Source organism: Lichenostomus cassidix, chromosome 6 (genome assembly GCF_008360975.1).
Source record: "Lichenostomus cassidix isolate B80296 chromosome 6, HeHo_3.0, whole genome shotgun sequence".
NCBI classification, from domain to species: domain Eukaryota; kingdom Metazoa; phylum Chordata; class Aves; order Passeriformes; family Meliphagidae; genus Lichenostomus; species Lichenostomus cassidix.
The window spans coordinates 31,813,374-31,837,050 of NC_139487.1; the positions used below are offsets into that span (position 1 = coordinate 31,813,374).

Here is a 23,677-nt window from a genome sequence, read left to right on the forward strand (position 1 = left end):
TGGGAGGTGTCTCTGCCCATGGCAGGGGGCTGGAATGAGCCAGGCTTTACAACCCATCCCAACCCAAACCATTCTGTGATTCTATGAAGTAACAGACATGCCCCCATTTTATCTTTGCTGGGATCCAGGGCTAGATGGAGCTGGATGGACCAAGCTGACACCCTTGCGCCCTTGAGGAAATCAAAGTCCTGGAAGAAAGCTACATTTCCATCAGGAACTTTGTTTGATCCCACATTTTCCAACCTGCTAGACAGTTCAATTACACATCCCAAGAAAGCGTGTCAGCAACAGACACTGGCAAGGAAGCAAACAACAGAGAGGCCCTCTTCCCACTGGAGTATTAAAAATAAAATTAGGTATGTTTAAAAAAAAACAAAAACCAAACAACAAAAAAACAAGCTCCTGGGGGAAATTCCACAGCCTGGAACATGCAGGGCTTGAGCTGAAAGGTTGTGCTGTTAGCCCATGGCCCTAAAGTCCATGAGTGCCCAGGCTCAGTGCTGTGAAGAGTGAAGCGCAGCCCTCCGTGTCCTCCTGACATTTGTGGTTCTGCATCAAGACAATGATCTTGATTAAATCACATGCTCCAAGAGCTCTAGCCAGCTGCCTGGAGGGGGCAGAGAGGGTTCTCTCCCCCTCTCCTGAGCACGGAGTTGGTCAGATGTATTGTAGGGCTGAATCTCACCTTCCTCTGCTGCATCTGAGGTGGGGAAGGAGCCACCACCATCCAGAGCTCCTGCCTGTGTGCTGCTCCACACTCTCCAGTTCTCTTTAGACTGAACACCAGGGACTGAACACCCATTTGCATGGGGCATGAATTTGCCATGGTGGACACGTCTCCCAAGGGTCCCCTCCCAGTGTGATGGCATTGACTGTAATTAGGACCTTGGTTTCCCCTCTGTCCACCAAAATTTTGACTCTTGATGTCTGAACTTAATACAGGTGAATCGACTGGTAATAAACCACAACGTGAAAGGAATGAGTCTGGAGAATTCAATATATCAAAGACATTCTTTACTCAGAGGGTGCTGAGACACTGGCACAGGTTGCCCAGGGAAGCTGTAGATGTAGTTCCATCCCTGGAAGTGTCCAAGGCCAGGTTGGATGGTGCATGGAGCTACCTGAGATAATGGAAGGTGCCTCTGCCCACGGCAGGGGCTTGGAATGATGTGCTCTTTAAGGTGCCTATCCCAAACAATTTAATGATTCTGTGAATGGTCTGTATGCCCTGTACTGGATTTTATCACCCAGGAGCTGGTCCCCTTCCTGCAGAAGCCCCTGACACATGGGAGATGCTGTTGGAGAGGTGCAGCAGTTCTCCACAGTGACTTGAACCCACCCAGACACTGCATTGCTGCAATACCTCGCTGAGCACAAAATGCTGGATGTGCCCAAAAGAAGATCAGCCAGAGCAGGGCAATCAAATAAACCCAGACAACAGACTCACCGTGGCGTTCACCTGGAGCTGGTAGGCCTGAGTCACTTCGTAGTCCAGCTCCCGGATCACCGACACGATGCCGCGGCCGCTGTCGATGGCGAAGAAGTTGGAAGGGGGCTGGAAGGAGTAAAGCACGCTGCCTCCTGCCCCCTGGTCTGGGTCTGTGGCATTTACGATGAAAATCGGAGTGCCCACGGGGGTATTCTGGAGATAAAAAATGAGTATCAGTAACATTGTGCACTGTTTTCCCATCACACATGCATCAGCAATTTCCTTTACCCACCAGGAGGGATATCCAGAGACCCGATAACTTCAGTCCTGTATTTCCTGGACATTTATAAGTTACACAGCTGTATTCTTTATTATAGTATTGAAGGGCCTATAATAGTTGTTACACACTTATAATAATAGTTATACAGCTGTGGTCAAGACGACACTCTATCATAAACCATTATTTTCCCAGACATCCCAACTTTCCAGAAAAATTGCTCTCTTTGCTGAAACTTGTTTTCTGCCCAAAGGCACTTTTATTTTTGACACTGATTCCCTCACTGTTTTCACCACAAAGCATTAAATATAGGAGAGCTTAAAAAAACCAAGGGGAAAGGAAAAAACCAAAGCATTAAATGCAACACAGAACTTAACGTAAAAGTCAAAGTTGTAGTTTCCACAGCAACTACAACCTGGCCCGATTAACGCAGGCATGAACAGTTCCATCGTCATAAATCTGGAACTAATCTACATGCATAAAATATGCAGCTGAGTGCACAAAATCAGCAATGGCAAGTGCAGTTTGGCACTTCTTATTGTTTAACTTCACAGCGGGGAGAACAATTATCCATTTTTGGTGGAACAGCTGCATGTTCCTATGCAAATCTTAAAATGCATATTCTTGTCTCTCCCTAAAGGCACGAGCAGAGACTGCCAGCAAAAAGGCTCTGCCAGGGCTCCAGGTAGACACAGATTGTGACACCTTGGGCACGTCCCTCTGCTTGTGGCATGATCAAAAGGGGTGACACAGAGCTAAACCTCGAAAGGGGACACAGCAAAGGTCAGAAGTGAGACCTGATGGTTGCTGGTTATGGCCAGCTGGGGTAATATGGATTATTTCTGCAAACCTCTCCCCAGGTTTTGTGTTAACTCCGTTCATATTAAATTATTTGTCCTCAACTTACAGAGAGCTACCACAAAGTGTTGAGAGGATGGAAAGGAGGCTTGAGAAGAGGCAGAGCTTTGAAGATGGGGCACTGCTTCCAAGAAAATCCTTGGCCGAAGGTGAGCAACAAACAGACGTTTTCAGGTTTTTTGGGAACCACGGGGCTTGCAGGGAACCAAAAGCTGTCCTAGTCAACACTTCCACTAGAAAATAGTGGAAAACAGAGATCTCCACACTTGGAGATCTCATTTAAACATCTTAATGCTGGGTGATGGCACCAGCAAAGAAGCAAAGAATCCAAATTTTCCCAGTTAAGGCTCAGGCTGGCAGAAATTTGCCCTCAAGGCAGGTGTCAGGATTTTGTACAACAGAGTAGGGAGCCCAGGGCACACTCTGCAACTCACATGGATGAATCCAGGCTCAGGACACTGATCTCACACACATCCCTCATGCCCCCTGCCCTTGAATGCAGGCACGTGGCATTGCAGGGACACTGTGACACGCAAGCTCACCTCGGACTCCAGCAAAATTCCACTTCCCTCACGTCAGTCTCACTTCTGTTGAGGTGTGAGAGGTTGCAGCTCCCACTTAGGCTTTTCATTTCCTTTCTTTTTTTTCCCCTCCTCTAAATCAAGCTGCTCTAGAAAGCCTCGCAGGGCATGGCCTGAGGATTATTTTTTAAAGCGCCTTCAAGTTTTTTGGTGATCAGCAGTCACAAAAGCATAAAAGATATAGCTAGAAGGGACCTCAGAAGAGAAATCTGTCCCTGTGCTCCATGTAAATCATTCCCATCCTTAAAGCCTTCTAGCGATGGAGACACCACATCCTCCCCAGCCCATCTGTCCTGGAATTTTGCTGCCCTTTGCCTTAGAGTTGCTCATTTTCTGGAATGCTTAACCCAGCCCTGCCCTGCTGCCGTGTAAACCCTTGACTTTGTGCCACACACTCAGCACATTAATCCTGGCTCAGGCATTTAAACTGCTCAGGAAGCAGGATTTTGTCAGCTCCTGGGGTGTGTTGATGAAGAAGCCCTTCATGGGGAGCTGTGGTGGGTGTTTGCTTTCTGAGTACTCCCAAAACACCTTCTCAGGCAGGCCTGGAGCATCTTCCCTTGGCTACCTTGGGCTACCTGCCTCCCCCAAGTCATCACCCCTGAGAGCAGCTCCAGAGCATCCCACAGCCCCTCCTCTTGCTGCTGCTTCCACCACCTCACTCCACATGCTCCAACAACTCAACTTCCTTCCCAGAGCCACCGGGGTACCAATGTCACCAGACAGAGCATTACAAATTAGCCATTAATAGGGAGAGGCAGAGCAAAAGTAGATTCAGGGTTGCACTGAAGGGTCTGGGCTATACTGCCCAGGGAATAATAATATTCATAAGGATAAATCTGGCCTTGAAGACTGTGTTTTCTCTTCTTTTTAAGTGCCCCTAGCCACTGCTTTTAACATGCAAATCCGCTCTGGTCACCCGTGATTACGGGGCTGCTCTCGGCTGGCTGTGAAAGAGGAGAGCTTGATTTCCCCCGCATTGTATTCCATACAATAGCCCCGAAGCAGGCTTTGAAGGGAGTTCATCTCCTCGTCCTTCCAAAGGAGAAGCTGCCTGGAGGGGACACGGAGGTCACCAGCTTTGGTGCTGTCAGCTCTGGCCCCTGCAGACACCAACAGGTGATTTCCATGGCTTTATCCTTATTTTCCAGCTTTGCTCACCAGCTCCCTTCGTTGGCCAGGACAGCAAGAGCCATACAAGCAGGGGATAAGTTCTGGACAAAGATCTGGCCCTGGGAATCAGTCATGGGCATCAACACCAAAGCACCTGAGGGGCTGTGAGGGACCCCAGGGGCAGATCATCAGCACGGCTGCATGAGCAAAGCAGAGGCCGAGTGAATTTAGGAGGGGAGCAGAAGCCTTTCAGGCAATAGGAGGAGTGTTACAGGAAGCAGAACAGCATGGATGCAGAGAGGGAAATCACTGATGTTGCCCAAAATGCACATACAGGTCAATGTGAATATTTCACTACCAAACACATGCCCTTATTCTCAACAGCATACAGGATGTAGACCTGCAAGGAGTGCTCTTGGTAATGCATCTTTTTTTCCACAGCTCAAATTTAAGCAAAAAAAAATTCACCAAAACCAGCAAAACCAGCTGTGGGCTGCAGACATCCCATGTCAACAATCCTCCAGGGTAAAAGGTCTCATCAATGCTTATTGCCCCAGCAGGCACAGTCAGGACTCAGAGGAATTTCAGGCCATCTGCCTTAAAAAGCATAAAAAGTATGTCTTTAAAATCCTCTTGCCATTTTTGGGTCAAACAGGCTCAAGATATTCCTCAGCAGGAAGCTGATGTCTTTATTTCTCAAAAGCTGCGGCCCATCATCTAAACAATGAAGCAAAACATCTGGATAAACAGAAGAGCCTGGGGCCTGTGTTTGATGGTAAATACCGAGCAGAGGACACAACCCAGGGAGATGCCTTTGGAAAGCCCCGTGCTGGACCATGTTTCTGCCTTTTCAGCATTTGGTCCATTTACAGGACTCTTCTGCATTTCCCTTGCGGCTTTTCTTCATTAACAAAGACAAATTGTGGTGGTGCTGCTCTCACCAACAGGCAAAAATAACAAATTCTATCCTTTTTTGTCCAGGCAGACAACAGCCTATAGGTGCTCGTGGTGAACAGGTGAGCATTCTACACGAGTCGCCAAATCCTGTCATTTTTTAAAGCTTTCGGCTCTCTCCAGCAGCCTGCGATGAGGCTTCATTCACTACAGAAAAAAGAACTTGTGACAAAACTGTGTCATGTCATTAAATCTTTGTTACGACGCCAGCAGATGTGAGATTAAAAATAAACATGCAGACAGATGCCGCCTGTTGGGGGGGAGGAGGAGGAGGGCAAGTGGAGTGGGACCTGATCCCGACCTGTCTGCAGCACGCCATCCTTCAGCTGGCAGCTCAGCAGGAGCAGCTCCAGCACCCAGGGCCCCCCTGAGCAGCCCCAGGAATTAAAGGGCTCTGGGGTGCTAAGCAGGGAGGCTGTTTGTGCCTCCTTTATTTTGCAATAAAAATTAGTAAGAAAGGTTAAAACTGTTAAAGAAATACTGAATGGGAATGTAAGAGCCCCAAACTCTAAGCACAAGGAGACTGCTCTCTTCCACTGGATCCCCAGCAGCAAGGATAGGTTTGTGGTAAAATAAGGAATAAATGAGCATAAAATCCCTGTTCAAACATGGAAGGATGTTGCTGCACAAGGGGGAGGCAAAGGAGAGACCAAGACCTTGCCTCTCTCTGAGCAGTGCAGAGGTGAGCAATAATCACAGGATCACAGAATGAGGCAGACAACAAGCATCTCTGCTCTAGCAGGGACATCCCAGAGCACATGGCACAAGATTGTGGAGATCCCCAGTGAGGGAGACTCCACACCCTCTCTGGGCAATCTGTTCCAGTGCTCAGTGACTGCACAGTGGAGAAGTTCCTCCTCACGTTCAGGTGTAATTCCCTGTGCATCAGGTTTTGCCTGCTGCCTCTTGCCCCATTGCTCAGCACCACCGAGCAGAGCCTGGTCCATCCTCCCCACATCCTTCCAGGAAGATGTGTTTCCATCCCAAAGCTGCCATGGGTGCAGCCCACAACAACAAACACCTCCCCTGGGCTGTCACCTCCCGTGTGACCTCAGCACGAGTTACCAGACACAGATGTGCCCTGTTAACCCCAACAGCTGGGACACCAAAGCCTTATGCAACATTCTCTGCAAAAGGGCAGTTAAGGCTGAAGAAGAGGTTAGCAAAAAGGGCCTTTCTGAAATATTTACACCTCACTCTCTGGCCACACATGTAATCTTTAGTATATTTTTATGAATCCTGCTATAAAAGGCATTGGTAATAAAATTTGGGGTGGATGCTGCTCCAATACAATGTGGCAATACAAGGTAGATGACAATCCAGAGGAGATGGCCTCTCTGGGGTCACAATGTAAGCAGCCTGGGATAGTGGAAGGTGTCCTGCCCATGGCAGGGGGTTGGAACTCGATGGCCTTTAAGATCCCTTCCAACCCAAACCATTCCATGATGTGTCCTACCAAGTAGGTTGCACAGCCACAGGTGAATATGAGGGACACCTGAAAAAAGTCAGAGCACCATCTCCTCTTGTCTGCCACCAAATATTCCCCGCAAGTTGTGCCAAAGGAGGTCTGAATTGAACAGCAGGAAAAGTTTCTTCATGGAAAGGGTTGCCCAGCACTGGCACAGAGTGCCCAAGGAAGTGATGGAGTCACTGTCCCTGGAGGGATTTAAAAGATGTGTGGATGTGGTACTTGGGGACATGGCTGTGTAACCTGGCAGCACTGGGTTAATGGTTCAAGCTGTTGATCTCAGAGATCCTTTCCAACCCAAATGATTCCTGTGAACAGGCTCTCCTTTCACACAGGGCTAACAGAAAAAGGCTGTTTGCAGAAAACCCAGCATCCACACCCTGTCCTGAGGCCCATGGCCCCTGCTCCCACAGCATTAAGTGCCTCTGGCTGTGAGACCACTCACCCTGCTCAGGGAGCAGATTTGCTCGGTGCCTTTGAGAGTTTCCCACCATAGCAAAATCATTTCAAGGGCCACCAACACCCTGGATGTGCCTTAATCCATCAGTCTTGTCCAACTGGTCTGACATGCTGTGAGCAAAGGGCTGAGAGGGGGAATATGGAGAGCTGACTTTACAGCAGGGTCAGAGCCACAGACAAGCAAAGGTAGGAGAAGAAGCATAGGAGATCTGGGAGTTCATTTTCCAGATACTCCCTTCAATGCATCCACTTTTCCAGCACACAGACTGAGTTGCTGCACGGCTGAGAGCTACCGGCCAGGGTTAAACCACAACAACCTTCTGACAAGAAGGCTGGGCACCAGAAATGTCTATTTTGGTTTATTTGGGGCCCCACGCCAGCTCCCCCTTTCCAGTGGCTGGCCATGTAGAGGACCTCCATCTGACCTCCCAGGGCAAAGTCACCCGGCAGGAGCTGGTGGGGATGATTAGGATGCCGATGCATGCTGTAGCCATGCAAATAATGTGGAAAAACGGCAGGCAATCTGGCCGAGCAGCTGTCGGAAGGTCGGTGAGATGAGGCGACGCAAACGGACCGGGGGGCACACGGCGATGGGCAGGAGGGCTCGAGCAGCAGGCAGCTCTGAGCTCCTCGCTGGAACAGCCTCGCCAGCGCCATTCCTGTCCTTCTTCCCCCACTTCCCGCTGCACACTGCCCCTACACCAAGGCGGGAGCTGACCGCTCCCATCAGGAGACGCTTCGCTGCTCCTCGCTCCCGTTACAGCTCAGGTCAACCTATTACTCTTAAATAATTCCCTGCCGCTGCTCCTGGCGGCTCTTTTCCCTCTCCCTGCCGCTGCAGCAGCGCACAGTGGGGCGGATGGAAGGAGCTTTGCGCTCTGCTGAAAGCGGCTCAGACATCCCCGCGCTCCGGGCGAAGGCGCTCCCGCCGATCCCGAGCCATCGCCGGCGGGAAGGAGGGCTCAGCGCCTCTTGCTGAAGGCAGGGTGTCTCAGGGGTGCTGTGGAACAGAGCTGACATGGATTCCAAGTATTCTCCTCAGATTTAAGGCACCTATTCCTGCCCAGGTCTAGTCTGCTGCAGGAAACAGCTGCAGAAGCAGAGTCACAGCAAGTGCCAGCCCCTCTTCCAGATCCTGCTCAGAGGAAAAAAACAGCCCCATGTTTTGGTTTCTGGGCCCATGCTCCATCCTGGGAGCGATCCGGCTGCCAGACTGGGTTCCTCACTCGTGTGCCAGCTCTGAATGCTCACACGGATGTGCACAGACTTCCAATTCCCGTGTTCTTAATTACACTTTTAATTACATTTATTAATTGCATTACTGCTCGTCCGAGCCAGGCAATTTCCAATTTCAAAGTTTGATTTTAAAACCTGATAATTTCCCTTTTTACATTTTTTTTTCTTTTTGTGGAAATCCACCCCACCTTTCAATCGGCTCTCATTAATATGTACCTCTTGTTGCTATCTCTATTAAGTGACCTCCCTCATTATCGGGTGACACTGGCAAACGGCCACCGCAGAGCTATAATTCAATTGAGGGGCTTTTGAAAACACCATAAACACAGCTGGAATGGATGCTTTATAGGAGCTGGAGAGGAATTAGCTGCTGGATAACCACACTCAGAGCTGAGAGTGCTCCTTCAGGGCAGACACGGCCAGACCCAACGTATGGCGCTGGAAGAAGGGACATCACAACCACCCAGCCCACAAGGGACCTTGCCATGCTGGGAGGACAATGGTGCTCAGCAGGCAGAGGACAAACAGCCACACAGAGCAGAGGATGCTCTGGTATCCCGTGGGATAAACCAGCTGGCTTTTTCCAGCCCAGAGATCCTCCCTTTCCCACCAAAGATAACCCTGCCCTCACCAGCACTGATGCTTGGCATGGCATCCCCAAGAGCTGGGGCTCACGGTGGCACCAGTCACTTCTGCAGTGCAGGTCTTGAGGGGAAAGCCCGGGAGAGGCAGATGGGAGAGGAATCATGGAATCCTAAAATGGTTTGGGGGTTGAGTAGGGAGGGACCTTAGAGATCATCTAGTTCCAACAGGCAAAAGCCAGCAGCTTCCCTCTGCTCTGGCAGGGGGCAGAAGAAAAGGACAGTGATGCAGTCACCACTTCACTAACTCAGCGTCCACAGCCAAATTTCATCAGAAAAGCCACATTTCTCTCATATTCTGCATCCCCAGCCTTCAAGGAGCAGGCAGGGCAAGGGTAAGGGCTGGGAGGCAGTCTGTGCTTCCCTCCTCGGCTGCTGGTAGGTCAGGCCCAGTTTTGGAGACAGCAGATGGGAAGCCAAGATGGTCTAACGAGACATTTGAAAGTCAGACACAAGCGCCAAGAATGTGAAAACCTGTCAGTCAGAGAGCCCCTGGCTTCAGCAGCACCGCATCTCTCCTGCTGGTGTGATTTTCCTGCTGGAAAAGGGCGTTTGGAGCAATCTCCCCCTCTGCAAGGGCATCCACGGCAGATGGCCGGCATCCCTTTGGCTCTCATCTTCCTGGAGATGGTGGGCATGGATCAAGTGGATCCAGGTGGCCACAGTCAGGGTCTGCACTGGCTTCTTTTGCTCAGGGAAGCAAAGGCAGCCCTGACCTGCAGAATCCAGTGGGATTTTCCACCGTCCCTCTCCTCAATATCAAAATTCAGTACAAAGTCAAATCACTGGAATGATTTACTGCTACCAGCCAGCATTCATTGTGGGGTGAGAGAAGAAATCCCTTTTCCAATTCCTTCTTGGGGATGATGCCATAAACTGGAAGGATCCTATTTTTTGAATATCCCCTTTTTCTTTGCAGTTGCCACTAACTTTTACTTTCTGGCATCCCATGGGAGCCCATCGGGTGATGCTGCGGATGGCAAATGACTTCCATTAAGGCAGAGCATTCACACAATGCATTACAAATGAAACCCTAATGACAGGACACCGGCAGCACCGCTCCCACTTGATATTAATTGGGTGCCACTTTCTTTTAATGGTACATTAATTAATGTGGGATATCAACGGAAGTCCACGACACCCCCATTAATACAAATGAATTCATTATCATCGGTGTTACTACAAGAAATGACAAATAAATCTGTAACAGTGGGACACTTCAAATAATAGCCACGAATCATTAGATATTGTTTTCATTTATACAACACACTGCAAATATATACATGAAATCTATGGATGCTTATCTAGCCATATTTACCTCTCCATGCCTCTTCCCTGCCACTCAAGCTGTGCTGAGCCACCTTGGAGGGCCACCAAGCTGGCCAAGGGGAACTGGGACTTGATTCGTCACCTCACTGCCTTCTTGCTACCTCCTCTTATCCCAGCACTTCTCACTATGCCCTTCTCTTGAATCTTCAAAACTGATCTTCAACTCTGATCTAGCACATGTAATCCTGGAAAGGGGATCACCTTTCCTTCCTCCATCTCTTGCACTCCCATTTTAGCCTGGCAGAAAGAAACCTGCCTGCTTTTCTATCTTATTTATTAATTTTATTGCTTATTTATCCCCTGTTCTGGTAGAGAAGCTAAAAGCACCTTTCCCAGCACAGAGCAGCTGGCCTCTGACCGTGGGAGGGGAGAGTAACACATCCTCAGAAAAGTAAGGATAAAACCCCACAACTCCCTCTGAAATCTGGGATTTGTAAGTCCCAAAGATCCATCAAAGAGAAACTCCTGGAAAAGCCTCTGCAGCAGCCAGAGAGCAGGCACCACCCTCAACACGGGCGAACACAAAATCCATACAGCTGTGCTGATTCAAAAAATACTTCCCTGTCTTCCCGTGGATGGCTTCATTACCAGAGGAAGGATCGATATGAGTTCAGCTGGGGTCTCCTCACCGGGCTTTGCTCATGCTGAGACAGCAAACTCCGGCAGGAAGCGTTCCTGTTGGAGCCACGGCACGGGCAGCACTCTCCTGTGGGAGGTAACACCCCAATTCCCTGTCTGCCACTGCCCCCGGGGTGCTCACAGGCACAGAGAGCATCTACCAGCCCGGGACAGTGGAATGTGCAGGAAACAGCCTTTTAAAATGCAGTATTTGGAGGCTGACTCGCCCTTGAACCGCAGGAAAACACAGGCAGGAGCTAGGCTGAGTGAATTACACAGGTAATAAAGGCAGGGAAGCTAGCGATTCAAAGAAGGAAGAAACAGGAAGGAAAGCATGATGCTCATCTTTAAACTGAAAGAGCAGAGGTTTAGATTAGATGTTAGAAAGGGGTTCTTTACTCAGAGGATGGTGAGGCCCCCAGAGAAGCTGTGGCTGCCCCAGGATCCCTGGAAGTGTCCCAGGCCAGGCTGGACAGGGCTTGGAGCAACCTGGGATAATGGAAGGTGTCCCTGCCCATGGCAGGGGGTGGAATGAGATGGTTTTCAAGGTTCCCTCCAGCCCAAACCATTTGATGATTCCTGGTATTTCTGGGTGTCTTGCATTGCTCTTGGGAATGAGATGTTTAGGAAGTAAGATAGAAAAGGAAAAAGCTGTTATTTGTAATGTGATGATATGTTTAAGCCATGTCCAACATGATTTATTAGGTGAGTCTACTTGGTAAGCTGAGTTTTTGAAAGCTGCCATTAGAAACAGGGTGCTTGTGTTGTGATTTACCCGAGGAGGGGAGCAGCCCTGAGCCTGTCCCTTGCTGAGCCCTGCCATACCCTCTGCCCCTTGTGTTGTCTCCACTGCCTCAGCAGCTTGAAAGGTCTCCCTCCCTCCTGCTTAGGCTGTTGCTTGGGGATTTAGAAGCACATGGAAGAATTTCTACCTAACATCTAATCCAAACCTACTCTCTGTCAGAGTGAAGTCAGTCCTCAACACTAAGAGCTCCAGAGGACTTCATAACCCTCTTCTAAAACCTGAGTTCCCCTTTAAACTCCCCCCTAACCATGGTTTGGGGAAGAATGGCAGCAAAAACTTCTAAAAACCCTTTTTTTCCTGCAATTCCATGCATCTGCCTCAAGTCTCATAAACTCTACGTGGAGGCAAAGAATTTTTCCCTTTAATTTCTCCTCGTGTTGCCAAAGGATCCAGCCTTTACCATCCATCCCAAAGAACTGGCTGAGCACCCCAGGAAGTCACCTCAGGAGTCAAAGCAATCAAATGGTGACACCACGTGTGTCAGGCAGATTTAAAAAATACTTTAAGTGGCTTTTAAAAAGACCTGGTGCTTGGTTGGTGTGTTGGGGTTTGTTTTTAAAGAGATGAGTGCCCTGGGAACATCACAAGAACCAAGGCAAGGAGGTCCTACAGCCTCACCACAGCATCTCCTGCAGGGATAAAACACCAGGAAAAGGCTTAGAGGGCACAGTCCAGCAAGGGATCTCTGCGTTAAAGAACAGGGAAAAGGTGGGAAAGGAGAAAGAAAGAAATAAAGAGAAAACAAAGGAGAAAAAACCCTGCATTTTGGCCCTTTTCTAGAAACAGATAGACAATTCCCTCCTTCCCTCTCCCAGTTCACCACATCTTGCAACCAGCAGAGAAGATCCCAGCTCTGCCAGCATCCTTGCCAGGTGCAAGGAATTGACAGGACTGAAACCTTGGGCATTACCTGAGGGGGAAAACAACCCCAAACCCACAGAGACACAAACCCACATAACCCTGGCAAAGCCCTCCTTGCTGAAACCATTCCCTTTGAGGCACAGTGCTGAGTCACAGCCTCCTCCCAAGTGCTGACATTGCCCCAGCAGGATCAGACCAAGCCTTATCATATCACCTGTGGCTGTGGCTGGGGATGAGGAGCAGGAGAGAGTCAGGCTCATTTGCCAGGGCAGGGAAAAACGAACCCTGTGTCCCCCCCAGCCCTCCTGCCACGGCTCCCACTCCCCTTCCTGAGCTGATTGGAGAAGCTCATCCTTCTGCTGATTGCAGCTGATGGTCCTGGCTGGGTTTTGCCCTTCCAGACCAGACCCTCAATTATCAAGGGTCTGGTTTTTATAAAAGGTTTGGGTTTTTGACTGTTTTTAGTTTTTTTATTTCCAGTCAGCTAGCGAGTTTATTTTTTGCTTGGGCTCTTTCCTGCCCTGTCTGGAAGGGCTGATGGATTTTGGGGCTTGCCAGAATCCAGCAAAACCAGGCTCGCTGGGTAGTATTAACTTCTAACCCCCGTGTAAAAATAGCTGCAATAAAGCAGAGTGAATAATATCAGCTTCACCTAATGTAACTTTGATTAAAAAGTGCTGCCCTCTTCATCACTCCTGGGTGGTAACTCCAGAGAAATGTCCTTCCTGAGGGATGGAAAGCCAGCAAGGTCTGGGGAGAGAACAGCCAGTAAGACAAGACACATTCCAGGGCTGCTGCTGAGCCTAACAGGGAAGGTGGAGGGACCAAATTCAGAGGAAAAGTCAAGAAAACAGAAAAAAGGCAGATTGCTGCCCATCTGGGTAGCTAGGCAGACCACAGACCCTTCCCACCTCAGCCCAGCTGCAGGACCAAATGAGGTCCACGGCAGAAAAGCCCCATCCTTTCCCTTGGAAGACCTTCCCTCAGATGCAAAAAGCTCCACGTATTTAATTATTCTCCTCTTCACTCCTGGTGCCGGCAGACTGTGTCAGGAGCTGTTTTGTTACAGCGTGCAGGAGGAGGCAGAAAAGGTTTTAATTTCACGCCATGCACCAGGCGCTGCAATTTTGGACACTGTTTGTTATCTGACTTCTGGCCCTATCTCTGGTCCCGCCGCTCCTCAGGCAGCCGCGGCCAGTTGGCTTTTTAATTTATTCTCTGCTAGAATGGGGATTCTGTTCAAGTGAGAGCCCTCACTGCCCAGGCATGCTGGTTTAATAACAAAATGCCTTCGAGTCTGGAGGTGTAACTTTGTGCCAAGTTTGGTGGCACTCCTGGGGGCTGCAGCTCCTGTGCCACAGCAGATGGGGCTGAAGGAAACCCCATTGCTATAACCATCCTTTCCTTCAACTTCTGTTTACCCAGAAACATAAAAAATCACCTAAAATGGGACTAAAACCAATTCCCAAATCTCCCCCTGCTTAGATGAGTGAACTGTAACCTCAAATCGAAGGATGACTTTCTGGAGTGAGAGGAATCCTTGGACGGTTTGGGTTGGAAAGGACCTTAAGGAGCATCTCATTCCAACCCCTTGCCATGGGCAGGGACACCTCCCACTATCCCAGGTTGCTCCAAGCTCTGTCCAGCCTGGCCCTGAACACTTCCAGGGACAGGGTAGCCCCAGCTTCTCTGGGCAGGCTGTTCCATTGCCTCTGCCTTCCGAGGTGGTCAGTGCTCTTATTTCCCCTCTCTATCCCTAACCCTGCTGTGGGTGGATGACTCTTCCCCTGACTTTCTGTCTCTTTTCCCAGCCAGCACACAATGGCCATGGGGACCTGAATTGTTGGGTTCTGAGCAGTTTCTCTCATCAACTCAGACATGAAAGGGATTTCAGAAACTTGACTGTAGCTTAAATAGGGCAAAGCACTATTTCTTTCTGTCTTGTATAATAATGCCTTGTTTGTTAGGCTTGACTTAACTGCGGCTGGCCCACCCAAAGCCATTGAAATGATTTTTGAGCAGCAGTTTCTGTCTGCTCAGGTTGTGCTCCCAGCACTTTAGGTGCAGCTCCTGAAATGAAAGATTTCTGGTGTGCCCAAAGTCAGTGAAGAGAGCTATTTTAATGTGGTTGCTTCTCCAGCTTTTCAACGGAGAGTTGAGTTCAGGTTCTGCTCTGAAGTGATATTAGAGTCTGTGGAGCATGAGAAACTGCATTTGTTTGTGGGTTACAAATGAAGACCTGTCAAAAACCTTTTTAAGCAGTGACAGAAGTTTTCTTTTTCATGATACATTTAACTTTTGAAGGCTTTGTCTCCCAAGGAGGCTTGGCTCTTCTCTCTCTCCCTTTCTATGAGTTTGGAAAAAGATGATTGGCAAAAGTTGCTCTTTTTTTTCCCTCTGCCTCCCCATCCACTTGGTGAAGTGTTGGATCCTCTGGGGTGCTCTTGCTTCTGGAAAATGGTGTGGCCAGGAATGTAGGGGGTGAGAGAGGGGGAATGGCACATGGAGCTCTCCTTGTGCTTGAAGCAGGAGCTTCACCAGCCTCTTGTGGGCAAAGGGTGCAGGTTATTCCCATCGATTTGGTGTCAAGAGATGTTTTGCAAAGGATAAATGCATTTATAGGATTTCTATCCTTTTGTTGTAAGAAGTAGCACGCCATTCCTGGACACGGGAGCTTGCTAAAGGAGTGTCACATCAGCTCTTCATCACTGTGTTGAGTGTTGCAGCTCCATTCCGAGGTGCAGGTGGTGTGTGAAACGTGGCATTGCTCCTTGCTGTCTGCTGCAACTCAGCCTTTTATTCAGTGCAGGCTCTGGGCAGGCACTGGGAAGGTGGTTTCAGTCACCATCCCTCACTTTGTGTGTTCCCAGATATAGCCATGGCTTCCATCTGAGCATCTGAAACATCTGCCTGGCTGTGGGTTTAAAAATACGATGTGACTGGACATGTACAGAGTAAAAAAAGGGTTGTCAGAGCTGATGGGATTGAGGAGTTTTTCACCTCCCTCCAGTCTCAGCTCAAGAGTTGTCTCAAATATTTGTGAGGAAGGTAAGCTTGTCACAACCAGTGTTTTTGTGGAAGCTCAGGAATGTGAGCTCTCCCCTCTCTGTCCAGGAGGATGTGGAATGCCAGGAATAGGCTGATGGGTGTCAGCCTTGGTGCAGAGAGCTCTTCTCTGGTTTAGGTCCTTCTGCACCAGGGTTGTGTGGAGGATCCACAAGGATTTTCCTCCCATTTGTAGGCACAGGTGGTGTCATGGCCTCAGTGGGACTGGTTGGTGTCAGAAACCCAAAGAGCTGCCAGGCAGCCTGGCTGGGGGTGAGGAGGAGGAGCTGGAGGGAAATAGGAGAGGAAATAGAGGAGCTGCATGCTTTTCATGGAAATAAACCTGCCTGCAAGGACCAAAGGACCTCACTGAGAAGGAGGAGAAACATGCTCTTGAGGGTTTGGGGGGATTTTAGCAATCCAGTGGGAGTCCTTGGAGAGGAAATGGTAGTGCTGACACATGGCGCTTGCCTGGAGCTCCCAGACGGTCTGAGACAAGGAGGTTTTAATTAACTCATTCTTCTCACATCTAAAGTTCATTTATTTCAGCTTACTTAGACATCTGCTTTTCCCCCTCCTTTTTCCTTGGGCAAGGGGTGGGCATCCCTGGGCTCTGGGGCTGGGGGAGCTGTTCCTGCTGCCCATCCACCACCCTGTGCTGTCAGGGCAGAGAAGGTTAACACATCCAGGACTGTTGGGGTGTCCCAAGCAGCATTCCTGCTCAGCTCCAGCCTGTGGAGGTGCAGGAAGGATGGCCAGGTGGACTTTGCTGTGGGCAATGGATGTGGAGCACTGACTCCTGATTTCCACCCTCCAGAGGCTGTGTGTGCAGCTGCTCATGCCCAATGCCACAGAGCTGTCCCTGCTTCAAAAACTGCCCCTTCCCTGTTTTTTTTTTTTACCAAAGTTCCTTTGATCCTGACTGCTGAATTATTAGCAGAGCAGATCTTGCTTGTTTCCAGCTTGGCATATTCCTGCTTTGTGTCTTTTCCAATCCTGTGCTCCCATGAAATGCTCAGGCTGCTCAAGACTCTCTGTCTTTGAGGTCCTGTAGTTCACAGGATGCCCCACAGCTTCAGAGCCTGTTCCTTGTAGGTCACATCATATTCTCTGCCATAATGGTGAATGGAGGACCCCAAATATTTCCACTCCTCCTTGCTGTGTTTTTCCAGCAGGGATTTCTTCCACCAAGCTTGTTGTGGGCCATACATTTTGGGTTGGCACATTGAAAGTGCTTTCATTTAATGCACCTTTTATCAGGGTTGATTTTCTATTGCTTTTTCCCTTTGGGTGTGCTTGGGGGAATTTATTCTTTTTAACAGGTTTATTCCAGTGTCAGGTATCGGTTCTAAAAGGCTGGGAAAGGGGGGCTTTGATTTGTTGTGTGGAAAATGCATTTGGCTTCTGTTTCCCTCCTTGAACTGGGAGGGAGGTAGGGAGGGGTGGAGGGATGGAAAAGAGGAGAAAACTGAAACTTCTACCTGTTTAGCAACAGCTTTCTCATCTTGTGTGTCTGTGTCACACTCGCTTGTCTTCCACTGTCACCAAAGGCTGGGTCCTGCAGAAACTTGATGCAGAGAAGGTGCCAGACTTCTCCTTGTGTATTTTAAGTGACACATCCCTAACCCTTGCAGATAGTTCTCCACCTGCATGGAAAGTCTGATGTTACTATTCCTGGTGGAGCTGAGCTGGTGTTCTCAGTTGTAGCAGTACCTGTAGGAATAAGCACTTTTTCTTGTTGTGAAGGTGTGAAGACAGTGATTTTATTCGCAGAAAATGCGTGAGCTGGTTGAAGTCCCCCTGTGAGGACTAGGGGAATGGGGGCATGGAGACAGGATGATTTTATTATTTTATTGTATTTCTTTGCAGCACTATTTTCCCTTTATTTCTCCATTATGTTCCACAAGTCTCGAGTTTCTCATAAGCAGAACTAGAAGCAGGGTTTTGGGTTGGTGATTTGGTTAAATCTCTAGAAGGGATTAAATTGAGAAATACCCCCATACATCTCCCTTGCAGCTGAGGGCAAATTTAACCACTGCTTCCAAAGCTTCTGAAAATGGCTTTGTCTGAAAATGAATTTTGGCCTCTCAAAGTTCAAACATTTATCCTGAGCCAGAAATATACACAGATTTGCTCTCTAATTTAATAAAGCCATCCAAATAATATGATTTCTCCCATAACCATCGTTTATGTTTCACAGCGAAATGATAATGAGAAAGTCATTAGAAGTAATAAACAAAACAAAACCCACACAGCAAATCCTTCACTGAGCCTGACAGATGAGAAGAAGAGCAGTGTTTGAGTCTCAGGCCACGGAATGTTTGCCTGGTGCAGCTGTTTTGAGGGAGATGCGTTCGTGAAACATTACTTTTGCTGGTTGCATTTTAATGGGGTTTTGCTGGTGGAGCATGGGAGCAGATCTGCTCTTGGGTTGGGTGCTGCACCCCTGCCAAGCTGGCACTGCTGCTTTCACCCCTTGGGATTGGCTGCAATGGGTGATTAACAGGCATTTTTCATCCCCCCCCAAAAAAATCCTCCTCCTTATCACAGCTTAGACAAGGTGCTTTTGTTTAAATTTCCAGGTTAAGTCTTGAATCGAGTACATGGAATGTGTTGAGAACAAGAACTACATCCAGATATCAAAAGTGCTCTTTTTCAGCTTGTATTTATAGCTCTGTGTGCACTTTGGGCTGCAGCCTTAGCGCTTGCTTCTGGGTTATCCTCAGCCAGGTGAATTTTTCTTTCACTTCAGTGTTTTGCTTCAGTGGATGTCTAGATTGGATATTAGGAAAAAATTCTTCACTGAAAGGGTTGTCAAGCTCTGGAACAGGCTGCCCAGGGCAGTGCCAGAGTCACCTTCCCTGGAGGGATTCACTAGATGTGTGGGTGTGGCCCTTGGGGACATGGGTGAGTGTTGGGGCTTGGCAGTGCCCAAAATATCCCATATTTGTTGCTGCTGGACTTTTATTCACTGCCCCTCATCCAGGCTTGGGGGGTTTGATAGGATTTTGGTAACAGCAGCTCCTATCTGGTAGTTTGTTGGGGCTGTTGGGCTTCCTTACAGGTCTCATTCATTGTTTTTTCAATTAGAGGACTCCTTTTGTTGATTTTTGTGCTTTCAGAATCTCAGCAAAGGTACATGAACCCAACAGGTCTTCCCAACAGTGACAGGAGTGGGATGCTGGAGGAGGAAAGATTTAGTCATGCAAAGGGCTCTGCAGGGAGCTCTCAGGAGTGGCAAGGAAGGCGTTTTCCCTTGCTGCCCCCATTTGTCAGCTCTTCCTGTCCTCTGCCCCTTATCCCTGGGCTTCCCCATCCTTCTGGATCCCCGAGGGGCTCCAAGGGCTGGCTGTGGTGCTGAGCCAGGTGTGCCAAAGCTTCTCCAAGCTGGGGCTGCCCGTGCAGCTCCATCTCTGCTCTGGTCCAAGAAGGGTAATGCAGCCTTAGTTTTTGACCCTCCTTGCCTGGCTGGAGCCAAGTGCTAGCAACCAACTTCTCCAATTAAACAAAAAAGCTTTCCATTCTTCTTACACTTAATAGGAAATAAATATCAATAGAAGAAATTCCACTGGATGAAAGTTTTGGAGACCATGTCTTGTGCCTTTCTCTTTTCGTGCTGTAGAGTCCACCTGATGACCTAAAGGGTACAAACTGAGGCATATAAAAACACCTTTTTACCTTCCTTTGAGAAAGGAATGGCACATCCAAGCTGTCCTTGGGCAAACTCTTGCCTGCTGACATTTCAAAAATTGCTCTTTTAGGTTCCTCCTCACTCCCTCCTAGCTAGTGCTTCTCTCTCTCGTCCTAAAAGAAAATCCTATTTATATTTTCACCTTTGAAAAAAGAGTTTAAATAAATCAATAAATAACTGTGACAGGCTGGAGCTGCATGGGGGTCAGAGAGGAGGGAGCTCTTCTGGTTTTCACTCCTTTTTCCTACCCAGATATGCTGTGAGCAATTGGTTCTCCCCTGGGAAAATGAGACTCCTGGGCCTCCTGGCTGCTCTTATCCAGGAGGAACTTTTGTATTTAAACATGCTTAGCACTAAGCTGAACATGAATTTCCCCAAAGCCACTGAGAGCAGCTTCCAGGCAGTGTTTTCAGCAGCCTGTTCTTGGCAAAGAGAGCTGCTGGGTGCGTGAAACCTGTGGAAAGCTGGAACACCCAGAGGCATCCTTGTTTAAAATGAGCTCCCTGTTCATGTCCAGAGGGCAAATCTTCACCTGGAAGTGCCTGAATTTGTGTTTTCCAGGAGACTGAGCCTAAGGATGGTTTGGCAGGTGTACACTTGATGTAGCAGGGAGATGCAAAGTGATGTTGTTGTCCTGTGTTGTTGTCTCTGCTGCTCTGCTATCCCTGAGGAGCAGGATGGCTGCTGTGGGTAACCAGCTCTCCTGGGGCTGACAACTGAAGTCCTTGTCACTCAGGAGTGCTGGAGGAGATCCTGGTGGCTTCCCATGGCTTTATGGAGAGGTGTAAAACATATATTCATCATTTTGTGGGGGATGTTAATGGTTCTGTAGAATGGACCTTGTGTGAGGCTACAGCATGGAGGAGTTGAGCAAAGCATGGAAATTGTGGTTTAAAAGGCACTGATGGAACATGACTGCAGGGAACTGACAGGTGTGGTTTGTTAATGACTGCAGGGGTGCTTTGGGCAAGAAGAATTGTAACCCCACGTTTTCTCCTGCACCCTCTTTTTCCTGCCGGGAATGCCAGAGGCCAAAATGCCAGAGCTAGCTATACCTAAAATCCCTGTTGGGATGTTATCTGGCACCTCCCACCTGCAGAGCAGGGAGCACCAGGGGAAGAGGAGAGCTCCCTTTTGCAGTGGGGGTCTCAGGAAGTTTTGAGAGATGATGGGACAGCCGTGTTTTGCTGCCAGACTTCCCCATTCCTGCCGGAGACACGGCAGTATCCCCAGGCTGAAGGCACACCCTGGGAATGCACTTGGCATCCTTCCAAAGGCAATTCTCATTCAGCCAGCAGCCGTTTGGAAATAGTCACTCATCAGGCACTTATGGATCTTTCAAGCCCCTTTCTCTCCCTAATAATCCCTCCTCTGGGGAGGTATCGATTCTCCGCTGTTGGCTGCCTCTTGGTATTCCACAGTCTGTGTCAGTCCGTGGAAATCGCTGCGCTGTCATTTTCACGCAGCAATTACCTGCTCTCGATTCCTCTCATTCCGAGTCCTTTCCCGGAGATCTAAACTCTGTATTGACAAACCACCCCGGAAGAAAGACAGGGGTCAGGCTTTGGGAAGAAGGCTCTCACAACAAAAACTTTGGGGAGAGTTTCCCTGGGGTGTGATTGTCTCAAAGGTGCCCAGCTTGTTTTGGGGGTTTTCTTGGACAACTAGCACAAGAAGATAGCTGTGGCTTCCCAGCCTGCAAATGTGACTTTATGCCTTGCTGTTTCCTCATGCCAAAAATGTAGGAAATTCTTCACAGAGCTTCTGGGCAAAGGATCAGCCTGGAGAGATGAGGGCAGCTGTTTTCCAAGTCATCCTCAATCCTCTGCTGGGGAATGAGGCCCTCCAAATACCTAGAGGGGCTCTAAGAGAGCTGGAGAGGGGTTTTTGACAGGGGCATGGACTGACAGGACAAGGGGGAATGGGGTCATAGTGCCAGAGGGCAGGGTCAGATGGCATATTGGGAAGAAATTCTTCCCTGTGAGGGTGGGCAGGCCCTGGCACAGGGTGCCCAGAGAAGCTGTGGCTGCCCCTGGACCCCTGGAAGTGTTCAGGGCCAGGCTGGACAGGGCTTAGAGCAGCCTGGGACAGTGGAAGGTGTCTCTGCCCAGCGCAGGGGCTGGAACAAGATGAACTTTAAGGTCTCTTCCAAGCCAAATTATGAACATGTCCACTGGCCAGAGCCTCTGCTCTAGATCTGAGACCTCAAAAGCAGCTACCAGAGCACTGCTGACTGAGAAGCAGTCCCTGTCTGCCTGCTCCACACCCCACCATTCCTCCCTGCTCATCCATTTTAAAGTTTAGCCAGCACAACCTACTTGCCCAGAGAGTCCCTTGTAAGACATTTACAAACACAAGTGAGCCTGGAATTCCATATTTCATCTCGATGACACGAGCAGAACTATTTTACCTCTTAATTTTGTGTTAATTTGGCCTCCTTGCTTTCTTTCTGCAGAGTTTCCAAGATTTTGTGTCAGCCACTAACTCATCCCTCATCCTGAGGACTACAGAGCCCAGGTTTGTCACCAGCCAGAGGAACCCTCTAGAAAGAAAACCTGCAGGAGAGAGATAAGCAGCATCTCCTCCACTCATCGGAATTCAGGGAAAAGACCCAAACAAATATTAATGAGAGGCACTTAACTGTGCCTGTTCAGCAATCAATAACACACAGCAGGGTGCACAGCTGGGCTGAGCACCTCACACCATTGCCACGCTGGGGGTCCAAACTGGAGGGATCTTTTCTAATCCCCTCCTTGGGGCTGCACCAGGAGCTCTCCAAGCCCCTGTCCCCTCCCACAAACTCCCTGGACTAGAGAGACAGGAGACAGTAACTAAGCCCTCACTTTTGTATTTAATTATTACATCCACCCTGACTAGCCACACTCCTTTATTAAAATTTTTATTCATCTAGTCCTTCTCGTTATTCCAATATACCACTTGGCCATCCCAGTGAGCACGGGATGGAGCATTTCTCCATGCATGGGTGGCATTTTCCTAAAGGGCATCACAGGGAGGGAGCATGGGGCTGCCTGGTGGAGCTCTGCCCCAAAGTCCTGAGTGGGGAAGGGGGACAGCAGGAGGATGTGACCACAGAGGACACAGAGAGATAGCACCTGAGCTGCAGGGACTCAGAGAGCTGACAAATGCTGCAAGGATGGAGATTGCAGCTCAAGAGCCTATTTGCCTTTCTGGTAAAAAAGAAAAACCTTCATTTTCATCTATCACTAGTGAGGCTTTTCCTCTGCAACACCCCTTTAGAGCCCACTCCCCCCCAGGGGGGTGGCTGAGGGGACCCAGCCCAGGGGGTGCACCCCCACCTCCTGCTCTTCCAGCAGGATTCCAGGCAGGCATTTGAGGGCACCTGAGCTGGTCCTGCCATGCAGGCTGCGGGAGGAGAATGGCTTTCAGCTCAATTACCCTTCACATTCCGATTCCATAACGCTCCGGTGAGGCTTTTTAAGCAGATCCCCCCAAACAAAGCCTGCCTGCTGCAGCCCAGCCTCAAGCTCGAACGTGCAGAAGGGAGGTGAGGCTCTGCTCTCCTCGCCCTGCTGCCTGCCTTCCCCAAACATCTCCTTGAGATTGCCTTCTCTCCTCACCAGCTACCACTTCTGTGGCTCCTCCTTGCTCTTCTTCCAGCCTCTGCTTGCCTCTCCCAAGCTCAAAACACCAAACACATGGGGATCAGGCTCCTTGGAGACACATCTGCAAGCATCTGGGCCACCAAACACCCCATCCACCCCACAGACACAGAGCAGCACACTGCAGCCACCCACCCTGCTTAGCAGAGGTGCCCTGGTAAGAAAAGGAGGTGGTGAAGCATTCACTGCTTCATACAGCCAGGTGAGAAATAGGTTTGCTGCTTGCCAGAGAAGAGCTGACCTCCTGCCGACATTGTCTGGCACATCAGTGGTGACATGTGGTGCACGGTGAGACACTGAGGGGGTGACAAGGGACACGTGATGGAGCACACGCTCTGGAGGTGCAACCCTGCTGAAAGGGCTGCCCTTCAGGCAGGGCAGGTCCTGTGCTCGAGGTCGCCGAGGGAAAGCCTTGCAGTGAAGCCCTGTGGCATGGTGGGACACCAGGCTGGTGGTGATCCCTGCCACTGGAGGAGGATTCAGGCTTCCAGAGTTCTCCCAGCACTCCTCCTGAAGCTCAGGCAGCCCCAGACCCCAGCAGGACCTTGCAGTGTGCTCAGAGACTGTCCCACCAGGCAGAGACATCCCCACCTGCACAACTCCTGCCTTTCTGCCTGACACCCATTTCCCTGCTGATGGCAAGGATGGGGGAGACTTGCAGTGCCACAATC

At 49.5% G+C, this 23,677-nt stretch overlaps 1 protein-coding gene across 5 annotated transcripts in view; it reads right to left on the bottom strand.

Annotated features, from left to right (window-relative positions):
- CDH23 (cadherin related 23) overlaps positions 1–23,677 on the bottom strand; it is a 177,326-nt gene that overhangs the window by 101,687 nt on the left and 51,962 nt on the right. For all 5 annotated transcript variants that reach the window (XM_085064346.1, XM_085064345.1, XM_085064344.1 and 2 more), the window contains exon 7: positions 1,448–1,642. In XM_085064346.1, the coding sequence (XP_084920472.1) occupies positions 1,448–1,642 (195 nt within the window). The remainder of the gene's footprint in view (positions 1–1,447; positions 1,643–23,677) is intronic.